This window comes from Pristiophorus japonicus, chromosome 13 (assembly GCF_044704955.1).
Source record: "Pristiophorus japonicus isolate sPriJap1 chromosome 13, sPriJap1.hap1, whole genome shotgun sequence".
Taxonomy (NCBI): domain Eukaryota; kingdom Metazoa; phylum Chordata; class Chondrichthyes; family Pristiophoridae; genus Pristiophorus; species Pristiophorus japonicus.
In genome coordinates this window covers 190,044,277-190,059,842 of record NC_091989.1, presented here as the reverse complement: position 1 = coordinate 190,059,842, position 15,566 = coordinate 190,044,277, and the positions used below count along the sequence as shown (strand labels likewise).

At 50.1% G+C, this 15,566-nt stretch overlaps 1 protein-coding gene across 1 annotated transcript in view; it reads left to right on the top strand.

Annotated features, from left to right (window-relative positions):
- Positions 1-15,566, top strand: part of LOC139278990 (cadherin-11-like) — a 231,596-nt gene that overhangs the window by 132,578 nt on the left and 83,452 nt on the right. Inside the window, exons 4-6 of the mRNA XM_070898290.1 lie at positions 2,583-2,702; positions 8,589-8,756; positions 11,179-11,366. Coding sequence (XP_070754391.1) covers positions 2,583-2,702; positions 8,589-8,756; positions 11,179-11,366 — 476 coding nt within the window. The remainder of the gene's footprint in view (positions 1-2,582; positions 2,703-8,588; positions 8,757-11,178; positions 11,367-15,566) is intronic.

Sequence of the window (15,566 nt, the reverse complement as noted above, 5' to 3'; positions counted from 1 at the left end):
ATAACCAGCTGTGGATAACCAAGGAAATAAAGGAAAGTATCAAATCAAAGACTAATGCGTATAAGGTGGCCAAGGTTAGTGGGAAACTAGAGGATTGGGAAAATTTTAAGCAACAGCAAAGAATGACTAAAAAAGCAATAAAGAAAGGGAAGATAGATTACAAAGGTAACCTTACGCAAAACATAAAAACAGATAGTAAAAGCTTTTACAGATAAATAAAACGGAAAAGAGTGACTAAAGTAAATGTTGGTCCCTTAGAAGATGAAAAGGGGGATTTAATAATGGGAAATGTGGAAATGGCTGAGACCTTAAACAATTATTTTGCTTCCGTCTTCACAGTGGAAGACACAAAAACAATGCCAAAATTTGCAGGCCACAGGAATGTGGGAAGGGAGGACCTTGAGACAATCACTATCACTAGGGGGGTAGTGCTGGACAGGTTAATGGGACTCAAGGTAGACAAGTCCCCTGGTCCTGATGAAATGCATCCCAGGGTATTAAAAGAAATGGCGGAAATTATAGCAGATGCATTCGTTATAATCTACCAAAATTCTCTGGACTCTGGGGAGGTACCAGCGGATTGGAAAGCAGCTAATGTAACGCCTCTGTTTAAAAAAGGGGACAGGCAAAAGGCAGGTAACTATTGGCCGGTTAGTTTAACATCTGTAGTGGGGAAAATGCTTAAAACTATCATTAAGGAAGAAATAGCGGGACATCTAGATAGGAATAGTGCAATCAAGCAGACGCAGCATGGATTCATGAAAGGGAAATCATGTTTAACTAACTTACTGGAATTCTTTGAGGATATAACGAGCATGGTGGATAGAGGTGTACCGATGGATGTGGTATATTTAGATTTCCAAAAGGCATTCGATAAGGTGCCACACAAAAGGTTACTGCAGAAGATAAAGGTACGCGGAGTCAGAGGAAATGTATTAGCATGGATAGAGAATTGGCTGGCGAACAGAAAGCAGAGAGTCGGGATAAATGGGTCCTTTTCGGGTTGGAAATCAGTGGTTAGTGGTGTGCCACAACGATCAGTGCTGGGACCACAACTGTTTACAATATACATAGATGACCTGGAAGAGGGGACAGAGTGTAGTGCAACAAAATTTGCAGATGACACAAAGATTAGTGGGAAAGCGGGTTGTGTAGAGGACTCAGAGAGGCTGCAAGGAGATTTGGATAGGTTAAGCGAATGGGCTAAGGTTTGGCAGATGGAATACAATGTCGGAAAATGTGAGGTCATCCACCTTGGGAAAAAAACAGTCAAAGGGAATATTATTTGAATGGGGAGAAATTACAACATGCTGCGGTGCAGAGGGACCTGGGGGTCCTTGTGCATGAATCCCAAAAGGTTAGTTTGCAGGTGCAGCAGGTAATCAGGAAGGCGAATGGAATGTTGGCCTTCATTGCGAGAGGGATGGAGTACAAAAGCAGGGAGATCCTGCTGCAACTGTACAGGGTATTGGTGAGGCCGCACCTGGAGTACTGCATGCAGTTTTGGTCACCTTACTTAAGGAAGGATATACTAGCTTTGGAAGGGGTACAGAGACGATTCACTAGGCTGTTTCCGGAGATGAGGGGGTTACCTTATGATGATAGATTGAGTAGACTGGGTCTTTACTCCTTGGAGTTCAGGAGGATGAGGGGTGATCTTATAGAAACATTTAAAATAATGAAAGGGATAGACAAGATAGAGGCAGAGAGGTTGTTTCCACTGGTCGGGGAGACTAGAACTAGGGGGCACAGCCTCAAAATACGGAGGAGCCAATTTAAAACCGAGTTGAGAAGGAATTTCTTCTCCCAGAGGGTTGTGAATCTGTGGAATTCTCTGCCCAAGGAAGCAGTTGAGGCTAGCTCATTGAATATTTTCAAGTCAAAGATAGATAGATTTTTAACCAATAAGGGAATTAAGGGTTACGGGGAGCGGGCGGGTAAGTGGAGCTGAGTCCATGGCCAGATGAGCCATGATCTTGTTGAGTGGCGGAGCAGGCTCGAGGGGCTAGATGGCCTACTCCTGTTCCTAATTCTTATGTTCTTATGTTCTTATTCACCTCAAGCCCTCCCTGTGGCAGCGAGTTCCACATTCTCACCTCTCTCTGGGTCAAGAAGTTTCTCCTGAATTCCCGATTGCATTTATTAGTGTCTATCATATATTTATAGCACCCGAGTTCTGGTCTCTGCCTCGATCCTATCGAACCGTCATCATTTTAAAGACCTCTGTCAGGTCACCCCTCAGCCTGCTCTTTCCCAGAGTAAAGTGCCCCGGCCTGTTCGATCTTCCCTGGCAGTTTTCGCCTCTCTCAGTTCTGGTATCAGTCCCTGTCAATCTGTTTTTGCACCTGCTCCGGTGCCTCGATACCTTTTATAAAGTGGCAGGCGTTCCACGCTTGGTGTACTTTGTGAAGCATTTCATAACAAGGCTCCTGCCCCCCGAGGATGACAGCCGGAGGTATAAGGGTTTGACAGTATGACGAATGGCTGGGCTCAGGTTTGGGCGCTCCACATTCTTTCATGCACTGGCTCCATTTATCATTCTCTCACTCCCCTTGACAATGTGATTATCGCCTCTCTTTCAGGTACTTCTGTCATTCAAGTCACAGCCACAGATGCAGATGACCCGTCCTATGGAAACAGCGCCAGACTGGTGTACAGCATTCTGGAGGGTCAGCCTTACTTCTCCGTTGAGCCTCAGACAGGTATGAACATCAACCATAAGCAGCTCGTACACTGAGACACAAATCGAAACGGCTAATGGAATGTTGGTCCTTGTAGGGACAACGGAACAGGTGGAAGCCCATTCAGCCCCTCGAGCCTGTTGCACAGGAACAGGAGGAGGCCCATTCAGCCCCTCGAGCCTGTTACACAGGAACAGGAGGAGGCCATTCAGCCCCTCGAGCCTGTTACACAGGAACAGGAGGAGGCCATTCAGCCCCTCGAGCCTGTTACACAGGAACAGGAGGAGGCCATTCAGCCCCTCGAGCCTGTTACACAGGAACAGGAGGAGGCCATTCAGCCCCTCGAGCCTGTTACACAGGAACAGGAGGAGGCCATTCAGCCCCTCGAGCCTATTACACAGGAACAGGAGGAGGCCATTCAGCCCCTCGAGCCTGTTACACAGGAACAGGAGGAGGCCATTCAGCCCCTCGAGCCTGTTACACAGGAACAGGAGGAGGCCATTCAGCCCCTCGAGCCTGTTACACAGGAACAGGAGGAGGCCATTCAGCCCCTCGAGCCTGTTACACAGGAACAGGAGGAGGCCATTCAGCCCCTCGAGCCTGTTACACAGGAACAGGAGGAGGCCATTCAGCCCCTCGAGCCTGTTACACAGGAACAGGAGGAGACCATTCAGCCCCTCGAGCCTGTTGCACAGGAACAGGAGGAGGCCATTCAGCCCCTCGAGCCTGTTACACAGGAACAGGAGGAGACCATTCAGCCCCTCGAGCCAGTTACACAGGAACAGGAGGAGGCCATTCAGCCCCTCGAGCCAGTTACACAGGAACAGGAGGAGGCCATTCAGCCCCTCGAGCCTGTTACACAGGAACAGGAGGAGACCATTCAGCCCCTCGAGCCAGTTACACAGGAACAGGAGGAGGCCCATTCAGCCCCTCGAGCCTGTTACACAGGAACAGGAGGAGGCCATTCAGCCCCTCGAGCCAGTTACACAGGAACAGGAGGAGGCCATTCAGCCCCTCGAGCCTGTTACACAGGAACAGGAGGAGGCCATTCATCCACTCGAGCCTGTTACACAGGAACAGGAGGAGGCCATTCAGCCCCTCGAGCCTGTTACACAGGAACAGGAGGAGGCCATTCAGCCCCTCGAGCCAGTTACACAGGAACAGGAGGAGGCCATTCAGCCCCTCGAGCCTGTTACACAGGAACAGGAGGAGACCATTCAGCCCCTCGAGCCAGTTACACAGGAACAGGAGGAGGCCCATTCAGCCCCTCGAGCCTGTTACACAGGAACAGGAGGAGGCCATTCAGCCCCTCGAGCCAGTTACACAGGAACAGGAGGAGGCCATTCAGCCCCTCGAGCCTGTTACACAGGAACAGGAGGAGGCCATTCATCCCCTCGAGCCTGTTACACAGGAACAGGAGGAGGCCATTCATCCCCTCGAGCCTGTTACACAGGAACAGGAGGAGGCAATTCAGCCCCTCGAGCCTGTTACACAGGAACAGGAGGAGGCCATTCAGCCCCTCGAGCCTGTTACACAGGAACAGGAGGAGACCATTCAGCCCCTCGAGCCTGTTACACAGGAACAGGAGGAGGCCATTCAGCCCCTCGAGCCTGTTACACAGGAACAGGAGGAGGCCATTCAGCCCCTCGAGCCTGCTCTGCCATTCCATGACATCGTGGCTGATCTGAGACCTAACTCCATATACCCGCCTTTAATAATAACTTCATAATAACTTTTATTTATAAAGCACATTTAACATAGTAAAAGGTTCCAAGGCATTTCACAGCAGTGTTACAGACAAAACAGATAAATTTGACACCGAGCCACAAAAGAAGAAACGAAGGCAGATGACCAAAAACCTGTTTAAAGAGGTAGATTTTAAAAAGCGTCTCAAAGGAGGAAAGAGGAAAGTCTTTCCCCCACATCCCTTAATCCCTTTGGTCCGCAGAAACCTATCAATCTCAGATTTAAAATGAACAATTGATCCAGCACGTGCCATTTGCGGAAGAGAGTTCCAAACCTCTCTCAACCTGTGTGTGTCGAAGGGTTTCCGAATTTCACTCCTGAAAGGTCTGGCTCGAATTTTCAGACTCTGCCCCTAGTCCCAGACTCCCCAACCAGCGGGAATAGTGTCTCTCTATCTACCCTCTGTTCCCCTGAATATCCTGAATACGTCGATCAGATCACCCCTTAACCTTCTAAATTCTAGGGAATACAACCCTAATTTGTGCAATCTCTCCTAATTTAACCTTTGGAGGCCGGGTATCATTGTGCTAAACCCACGCTGCACCCTCCACGGCCAATATACCCTCCCTAAGCTGTGGTGACCAGAACTGCTCTCAGTGCTCCAGGTGGGGTCTAACCAGGGCTTTGTACAGTGCAGCATAACTTCTACCCCCTTGTATTCTAGTCCTCTAGATATAAAGGCCAGCATCCCATTAGCCTTTGTGACTATTTTCTGTACCTGTCTGTGCCGATATAATGATCGATGTACCTGAACCCCCACCAGACACATTAGACCCCCACTGTTTCCAGTGTTTCACCAGTTATCTCGAGTGTCTGGATTACACAGGAAGGAAATTACCCTTTGGTTATACAGAAGCCTGGGTCAGACCCATGGGTCGCTAACTCTGGTTGGAAGTCACATGGCCTCCCAACCCCCACGTTCCCGCCATTGGTCGCCTGACATGCCCATCCTCGTGGAGCCCCTCCTTCTTACGGCCAATTGGGAAGCATAGAAACATAGAAAATAGGTGCAGGAGTAGGCCATTCGGCCCTTCGAGCCTGCACCACCATTCAATAAGATCATGGCTGATCATTCCCTCAGTATCCCTTTCCTGCTTTCTCTCCATACCCCTTGATCCCTTTAGCCGTAAGGGCCATATCTAACTCCCTCTTGAATATATCCAATGAACTGGCATCAACAACTCTCTGCGGCAGGGAATTCCACAGGTTAACAACTCTCTGAGTGAAGAAGTTTCTCCTCATCTCAGTCCTAAATGGCCTACTTCTTATCCTAAAATTATGTCCCCTGGTTCTGGACTTCCCCAACATCGGGAACATTCTTCCCGCATCTAACCTGTCCAGTCCCGTCAGAATCTTATATGTTTCTATGAGATCCCCTCTCATCCTTCTAAACTCCAGTGTATAAAGGCCCAGTCGATCCAGTCTCTCCTCATATGACAGTCCAGCCATCCCTGGAATCAGTCTGGTGAACCTTCGCTGCACTCCCTCAATAGCAAGAATGTCCTTCCTCAGACTAGGAGACCAAAACTGAACACAATATTCCAGGTGAGGCCTCACTAAGGCCCTGTACAACTGCAGTAAAGCAAATAAACTGTCTTTGTCCCATCTCCAATATCTTTCGAACTAATAAATAAATGTGTTCAAAGAAAGTTAAAAACCAGCACCACGGGGGACAAATTGCGTTGCCCCCGTTTGGGGCGCAAAGTATCGGCGGGCGTGACCCGACTGACTCCGTCCCCTCCCCCACCCTCTCCATCCCCTCCCCTCCCCCACCCTCTCTCCAGCCCCTCCCCCACCCTGCCCTCTCTCTGTCCCCTCCCCCACCTTCTCTCCATCCCCTCCCCCACCCTCTCCATCCCTTCCCCTCCCCCACCCTCTCTCCAGCCCCTCCCCCACCCTGCCCTCTCTCTGTCCCCTCCCCTACCTTCTCTCCATCCCCTCCCCCACCCTCTCCATCCCTTCCCCTCCCCCACCCCCACCCTCTCTCCAGCCCCTCCCCCACCCTGCCCTATCTCTGTCCCCTCCCCCACCCTCTCCATCCCTTCCCCTCCCCCACCCTCTCTCCAGCCTCTCCCCCACCCTGCCCTCTCTCTGTCCCCTCCCCCACCTTCTCTCCATCCCCTCCCCCACCCTCTCCATCCCTTCCCCTCCCCCACCCTCTCTCCAGCCCCTCCCCCACCCTGCCCTCTCTCTGTCCCCTCCCCCACCCTCTCCATCCCCTCCCCTCCCCCACCCTCTCCATCCCCTCCCCCACCCTCTCTCCAGCCCCTCCCCCACCCTGCCCTCTCTCTGTCCCCTCCCCCACCCTCTCCATCCCCTCCCCCACCCTCTCTCCAGCCTCTCCCCCACCCTGCCCTCTCTCTGTCCCCTCCCCCACCTTCTCTCCATCCCCTCCCCCACCCTCTCCATCCCTTCCCCTCCCCCATCCCCTCTCCAGCCCCTCCCCCACCCTGCCCTCTCTCTGTCCCCTCCCCCACCCTCTCTCCATCCCGTCCCCCACCCTCTCTCCATCCCCTCCGGCCCCCACCCTCTCTCCGTCCCCTCCCCCTCCCCCATCCTAGCTTCCATTCCACACTCCTTTTCCCCCAAAGATTGAAAAGCCGTCGATTGACGTGCCTGGGCAGAACTCTATTTGGAAATGCCCGGTAATAAAGTTTGTTTTGGAACTTAATCATGGTTAGCGATAAAGTTTCTGTCTATCTGCAACAACCGTTAACTAAGACCGAGCCTCAGATTACCCAGGAGTTGAAACAGGGTAACTGTGAGGCAATTGTTCAAGTTTATAAACATTATAACGTTGGGTTTTATATCACTCTGGTGGTATGCAGAGCATTAGACAAGAGATCTGCATTTGCATAATTTATTCAGATGTGGGGCGTGGGACAAATTTGCTTTAATGCTCAGCCCTTGGAACTACTGCTGTCAAGAACACGTTCAGTAATTTGGCCCAGAGTCGATTGGATCTCTATCTCCGGGACTCACTCACCCAAGGAGAGATTAGACTGAAAAAAAGCATTTGGATTTATATCGCGTCTTTCATGCTTTCAGGATGTCCCACTGCGCTTCACAGACCAAGAAGTACTTTTTGATTGAAGTGCACTGACTCTCCAGCACTGCCTGGTGGCTCGAGAGCCTGAATGGCCTCCTCCTCTCCCCGTCTTCCTGTTTATCAGGGAGATCTTCTTTACTCAACACAATGAGAAATGTTGGGAATATTTTGGAATATTGAGATACAAACGCTGGGATTGTATTGAAAATGCAATTCAGTGCCATTGTTCTGTCCTGGGACCAGGAGGGGCCCAGTATTGAGTCAGTTCACTGTTGTAATGTGGGAAACGCAACTGATAATTTACGCAGAGCAAGCTCCTACTAACAGCAATTTGAGGAGAACTCCCCTGCTCTTCTTCAAGCAGTGTCATGAAAGAGCAGAGGGGGGCCTCGGTCTAAGGTCTTATCCAAAAGACAGCCCCTACAACAGTGCAGCACTCACTCAGTACCTCCCCTCCGACAGTGCCGCACTCCCTCAGTACCGCCCCTCCGACAGTGCGTCGCTCCATCAGCACTGCCCCTCCGACAGTGCAGCACTCCCTCAGTACTGCCCCTCCGACAGTGCAGCACTCCCTCAGTACCTCAGTGCTGCCCCTCCGACAGTGCAGCACTCACTCAGTACCTCCCCTCCGACAGTGCCGCACTCCCTCAGTACCGCCCCTCCGACAGTGCAGCACTCCCTCAGTACTGCCCTTCTGACAGTGCGGCACTCCCTCAGTACTGCACTAGGAGTGTCAGCCTGGATTTTTGTGCTCAAGTCTCTGGAGTGGGAATTGAACCCACAACTTTCTGACCCAGAGGCGAGAGCCCTGCCCACTGACACTCTCAGAGAAATTAGGGAAGTTTAAGCTTTACAACTGAGAAGGATGATGGCTAATGACTGACTTTGACGTAGTGCGTGAAATGTTATAAAGGTACAATATCAAACTGTTGCTTCACAAGTGAGGCAGGCCAGTAGGACCAAGAGAAATAAATTTATCAAAATAAAAATTCCTGCGTTTTTTAGTTCTGACTGAGCAAAGCCACCTCAATGTTGGGCCCGTCTTCTTCACTGTAGATCGAGCCGGTGCAATGCAGTGGATGTAATCGATCTTTCCTTTCTCTTCTCTCTAGGCATCATCAGGACTGCTCTTCCAAACATGGACCGAGAGGCGAGGGAGGATTACCTGGTAATGATACAGGCAAAGGATATGGGAGGCCACATGGGAGGTCTCTCAGGGACAACTCGAGTGACAATCACCCTCACCGACGTCAACGATAACCCACCCAAGTTCCCCCAGAGTAAGGACGCTCCTCTGTACCCATTCACCTGCTCACGGTATTACGGGTTACGGAACCAAGGCTGGGACAGGAATTCTGATACAGATCGCCATGATCTGATTGACCTGTGGAACAGGCTTGAGGGGTTGAATGGCCTCCTCCTCTTTCAATATTCATTGCACCTTGTGTAAGGATATATAGAAGGACCAAGTCTCTTTATTGAGGCTGGTCCCAAAACACTGTTAACATTTTCTGTTTCATTTTTTCCAAGAATAAACAGTTTCTGAGATAGGTGAAAAATGTCACCTCCGATAGTGCGGCGCTCCCTCAGTACTGCCCCTCCGACAGTGCGGCACCCCCTCAGTACTGCCCCTCCGACAGTGCGGCGCTTCCTCAGTAATGCCCCTCCGACAGTGCGGCATCCCCTCAGTAATGCCCCTCCGACAGTGCGGCGCTTCCTCAGTAGTGCCCCTCCGACAGTGCGGCACTCCCTCAGTACTGCCCCTCCGACAGTGCGGCACTCCCTCAGTACTGCTCCACTTGACAGCGTGGCGCTCCCTCAGGACTGCCCCTCCGACAGAGCGGCACTCCCTCAGTGCTACACTGGAATGTCAGCTGAGATCATGAGCTTAATTCTCTGGAGTTGGGTTTGATCCCACGACCTTCTGACCCAGAGGCGAGAGTGCTCCCACTAAGCTGATACTTAAGGGCGAGGGAGGAGAAATATTCCTCCATCGTTAAATCTTCTGTGGGGTTGTTATTGTTGAACCTCCTGAAGGATGTGTTCAGAGGCAGGACGGTTTGTCCTTCACTTGTTATCCCTCTGAGATGAAACCTCTAGCTCCCTTCCTTCGAGGTGTAACAGGTTGTAAGCAAGTGCAGGAGCAGGGAAAGGAGGGAGGGGAGGAATGAACAAAGGGGAAGGTTCTCCTGGTGAGATACTGTATTTATCTCTCTGGGATTGTGGGCATTGATGGCAAGGCCGCCAATTATTTCCTGTTCCTTGGCTGCGCTGAGAGCGTGCTGATGGGCCTCCTCCGTGAACCACTGTAGATGTTGCAAACTGGTCACTTAAGGATCAGCCACATTGGTGAGGGACTCGGAGCACCTATTGGCCCAGACTGGGTAAGGGCAGCAGGTTTCCTTCTCTGAAGGACATGGCGAACCAGTTGGGTTTCTACAATGCCGTGACAGCTTTCTGGTCACTGTTACTGATACCGGATTTTTATGAGTCTGCAGTGAATTGAACAACTGCCAAGGTGGGATTTGAACTCAAGCTTTATTATTCGTGATTCTGCCATTCCCATTTACACCCTCTCTAGATGCATCTTTTGTTCCTTAACGTGTCCCATTATCATTTCCTTTTGCCTCGCACCATCATCCCTTTTGTCTCTCATCTCTCCTGCCTCCCACCCTGTCACAGACCTTCCCTTTTGGTCTCTCCTCCCCTCCCCCTTTCCTGCCCCTGCACTTGCTTAAAACCTGTTCCATCTCGAACTTTTGCCAGTTCTGACGAAGGGTCATCGACCTGAAACATTAACTCTGTTTCTCTCTCCGCAGATGCTGTCTGACATGCCGAGTTTTTCCAGCAGTTTCTGTTTCTATTTCAGATTTCCAGCATCCGCAGTATTTTGCTTTTGCATTAGTTCAGTCCTCTTGATTACTTGCCCAATGACCTAACCGCTACACCCATGTCCCACGGGAAGCTCAACGTCAGTTAACGCACATGTGCACCACCAGAGAGGTACATGTTGAACCTTCCTGCCCAGGTTCAATTTGCCTTAAGTCGCAAATTATAGAATCATAGAAAAATTACAACACAGAAGGAGGCCATTCGGCCCATCGTGTCCGTGCCGGCTGACCAAGAGTTACCCAGCCTAATTCCACTTTCCAGCTCTCGGTCCGTAGCCCTGGTACCGTTTAAATGTGGTGAGGGTTTCTGCCTCTACCACCCTTTCAGGCCGTGAGTTCCAGACCCCCACCACCCTCTGGGTGAGAAATGTTTTCCCATCTCATCTAAACCTCCCCCCAATTACTTTCAATCTCTGCCCCCTGGTTGTTGACCCCTCTGCTAAGGGAAATAGGTCCTTCCTATCCACTCTATCCAGACCCCTTATAATTTTATACCCCTCAATCAGGTCTCCCCCTCAGCCTCCTTTGTTTCAAAGAAAACAACCCCAGCCCATCCAATTTTTCCTCATAGCCAAATTTTTCCAGTCCAGGAAACATTCTCTTAAATCTCCTCTGCACCCTCTCCAGTGCAATCACATCTTTCCTGTAATGCGGTGACCAGAACTGCACGCAGTACTCCAGCAGTGGCTTAACCAGTACAGTTCAAGCCTAACTTCTCTGGGGCACTACAGATGGGGCAACAATTGGTGATTGATGGCGCCCAAGTGTGGAATTCCATTCTAAACGCAAGGCCTGACATTCTTCCCCTCAGGTGTGTACCCGATGTTGATCTCGGAGGCTGCCGATATCGGGGCGGTTGTGGGACGGATGAAGGCCAACGACCCAGACATTGGGGAGAATGCCATGGTGGCCTACAGGATCATTGACGGAGACGGCAGGGATTTCTTTGAAATCACAACGGACTCACAGACTCAGGAGGGCATTATCAAGCTGAAAAAGGTACCACAACAATATTAAGTTGTGGGTGAATCAGGTTGTTTGCCTGATGGAGCACTGATAGGATAATCGCAGCACAACAACAACAACTACTTGTATTTATATAGCGCCTTTAATGTAGTAAAACATCCCAAGGCACTTCACAGGAGTGTTATAAGACAGAAGATTTGACACCGGGCCACTGGGCCAAATGGCCTACTCCTGCCACAACCTAATTCTTATGTTCTTATGGCTCCCAGTCTGGCTACACCTGAATTTTAATATTGGCATTATTTTCCATCCTGCCATGGCTCTCGCCCCTTCCCTATCTCAGTAACCTCCTCCAGCCCGACATCACTCCGAGATCTCTGAGCTCCTCCAAATCTGGCCTCTTATGCATCCTCGATTTCCATCGCTCCACCATTGGTGGCTGTGCCTTCAGCTGTCTGGGCCCTAAGTGTGGTCTAACCAAGGTTCGATACAGGTTTAGCATAACTGCCCTACTTTTCAATTCTACCCCTCTAGAAATAAACCCTAGTGCTTGGTCTGCTTTTTTTAATGGCCTTGCTGTAACGTTTAGTGATTGGTGTATTTGTACTCTGAGATCCCTTTGTTCCTCGACCCCTCCCAGACTCACACCAGAATCTAATACTGTAACTCACAGTTGTCTGTGTTGGGCTGGAGGAGGTTGCAGAGATAGGGAGGGACGAGGCCACGGAGGGACTTGAAAAGGTCTGAAACGAGCTGGATGCGTTGACTTGTTTTAGAATCCTGGATCATCCCGAACTGAAGGACAGACATGTGCTGCACCGTATTAACTCTCGGAGACTTGTCCCAGTAGCTGATTCTCTGCCAACTCTGCTGGGACAAGTCTAACACTATGCCTGACCTTGGGAAGCAGTGTATGGGCCCCAAACACAGCGTGATCCATTATTCAGCTCTTCAAAACATCATCCTAATTAGGGCTGTCAGTTTATATGTAAAGTTCATGCTAATCTGACCATCTGGTTTTTTATACTCCCCTGATCAGTCATGATGGTCGTCGTACTAATCTTAAAAGTCTCTTTTTACCTTTTTTTTAACGAAAGGGTCTGTAAGCTTTAATTAATGGGTCCAATTAGAATTACATAGAGCACAGAAACCGTTCATTCGGCCCAACTGGTCGACACGAGCTGTAATGTATTTGCTTTATGGATCCTTTGTTTAAGAATTTATAGCAACACATCGCTAATAAGAACTAGTGGGTTTATTAGCAAAAGGTTTAACAATCACACGACATATTATCGGTTCATCCACCAGGCTCACAACCACCTGCCCCATCGTGGAACCCCCGAACCCAACTGGCTGGGGTTTTATTGAGTCTTGTGAACATCACGTGACTGGCTAAGCCACTTACATTGCAACAGTCCCACAACTATTTTAGTTGAAGACAATTAATCAATTAAATCAAATGCCCCCTGATTAAAGGAGGGGGCACTCCAAACACTTTCAAACAAATGCCCCCCTTTTTTTGTTTTTTTTAGGGCACTAAAAACACAAATTATACAAGTGCTCCCTGGCTAAAGGGAGGTGGGGGGAGGCACTAAAACCGACAAACATAGACAAATTAAATTTTAAACAATAGTAATCAAATTAAAGTTTGGTTGCCGGGGGTGATGTTGCACTCCACTCCCTCCGGTGCCCACCTCTCGACCAGCCCCACAAACCTGTGAGCTTACTCACAGGGGCATACATTACACCTGCCAGCGTTTGTTCTCCACACCAGCCTCTTCTCACCCCTACTTTATCACAACATATCCCTCTATTCCTTTCTCCCCCATGTGTTTATCCAACTTCCCCTTAAATGCATCGATACTATTCACCTCAACCTCTCCCTGTGGCAGCGAGTTCCACATTCTCACCACTCTCTCGGTAAAAGGTTTCTCCTGAATTCGCTGTTGGATTTATTAGTGACTAACTGATATTGATGGCCTCTGAGAGCAGCAGCTGACCGTGTGCTTGATTAAAAGCGGCCATGCTGCTGCGATTAAAATTCTGAGGCGTTACCGACAGAGCTATCCCGGTTTCTGTGGTGCCCCTGTTGTTTCCGCCTCTCCTGAGGGTTGCTAACTCGAACTCTTATCTGTTTCAGTGCCTCAGTTAGTATTCTACGGCATCTCTGCATGTATGCCCATGCAATGAGTGTTGATGGGTATTCTACCAAGGGTGGCATCACAGCCGCGCCCTGTCCCGCCCTCTCCTGGAGTCCACACGAAACACTTTTCCAGTAGTGAATATCGGATGGCCATCAGAAGCGGGAACCCCCACTTGACTCTCGTTCTTCCTGAGCCAAATGTCCAATCGGCCGATTACAGACCTGCCCCTGCGCTGGCCGAGATTGGAAAATGTGACACTGAGTTCATCCTGTGACAACCAGATTTATTACCCGCAATTTGAAGCCAAAGTTGGCAGAAAGCACTTCCAGAGTAGCTGTAATGCAGTGTCACTTCAGCTGGCTCAGGTTGCTGATTGGTGTAGGTTGGAAATCTGTGATTGGTGTAGGTGGAGTTGGAGGTCTGTGATTGGTGTAGGTGGAGTTGGAGGTCTGTGATTGGTGTAGGTGGAGTTGGAGGTCTGTGATTGGTGCAGGTGGGGTTTGGAGGTCTGTGATTGGTGTAGGTGGGGTTTAGGGGGGTCTGTGATTGGTGTAGGTGGGGTTTGGGAGTCTGATTGGTGTAGGTGGGGTTTAGGGGGGGTCTGTGATTGGTGTAGGTGGGGTTGGAGGTCTGTGATTGGTGTAGTTGGGGTTGGAGGTCTGTGATTGGTGGAGGTGGGGTTTGGGGGACTGATTGCTATGGTGGGGTTTAGGGGGGGCTGTGATTGGTGTAGGTAGGGTTTGGAGGTCTGTGATTGGTGTAGGTAGGGTTTAGGGGGGTCTGTGATTGGTGTAGGTAAGGTTTGGAGGTCTGTGATTGGTGTAGGTGGGATTTTGGGGTCTGTGATTGGTGTCGGTGGGGTTGGAGGTTTGTGATTGGTGGAGGTGGCGTTTGTGGGTCTGTGATTGGTGTAGGTGGGGTATTGAGGTCTGTGATTGGTGTAGGTGGGGTTTGGGGGTCTATGATTGGTATAGGTGGGGTTGGAGGTCTGTGATTGGTGTAGGTGGGGTTTGGAGGTCTGTGATTGGTGTAGATGGGGTTTGGGGTCTATGATTGGTATAGGTGGGGTTTGGGGGTCTATGATTGGTGTAGGTGGGGTTGGAGGTCTGTGATTGGTGTAGGTGGGTTTGGAGGTCTGAGATTGGTGTAAGTGGGGTTGGAGGTCTGTGATTGGTGTAGGTGGGATTGGGTTGATTCTAATCCTGGTCGATGAATGGAAGATCGATAAGGTGAGGACTAGGCTATGCAGCATCCAACTGCATTGTGCTGCTCTGTGCCTTGGGTTTACATAAGAACATAACATAAGAACATAAGAATTAGGAACAGGAGTAGGCCATCTAGCCCCTCGAGCCTGCTCCGCCATTCAACAAGATCATGGCTGATCTGGCCGTGGACTCAGCTCCATTTACATTCATTCTAGACCCCAATCTGAGGCATCTCCTGACACTGAGGCTAAAATGAGGATCGAATTCAGTCCTGACCTGGTTGCTCCTGACCCATCAATGCGCTGGAGCCCTTCCCTGAGGAATGATCATATAGCTGCCATCACACACAACCTGGGAGGCTCACGGGGAGATACGGTCATACCTGTACTAACTGAAGCACTGAGGTTCACTTCAAGAGGATAGAATTGAAAAGCAGTGAAGATGTGCTGCCTGAAAGGGCGGTGGAAGCAGATTCAAAAGTAACTTTCAAAAAGGATTTAGGTAAATACTTGGATCAGAAAATTTTGCAGGGCTATGGGGAAAGAGGAGGGAGGCGGGGGGAGTAATTGGATAGCACTTTCAAGTAGCCAGCACAAGCACGATGGCTTGAATGGCCTCCTTCTTAACATCATAGAATCATAGAATAGTACATCACAGAACGAGGCCATTCGGCCCATCGAGTCTGCACCGGCTCCTTCAAGGAGCATCCAGTCAGTCCCACTCCCCGCTCTTTCCCCATATCCTGGCAATTGTTTCTCCTGCAAGTATTTATCCAATTCTCTTCTGAATCTGTTTCCTGCACCCTATCAGGCAGTGTATTCCAGATCTTAACCCCTTCTGTGCTGCATCATTTTAGGATTCTATGAAGTTATGTTCAACTTGTA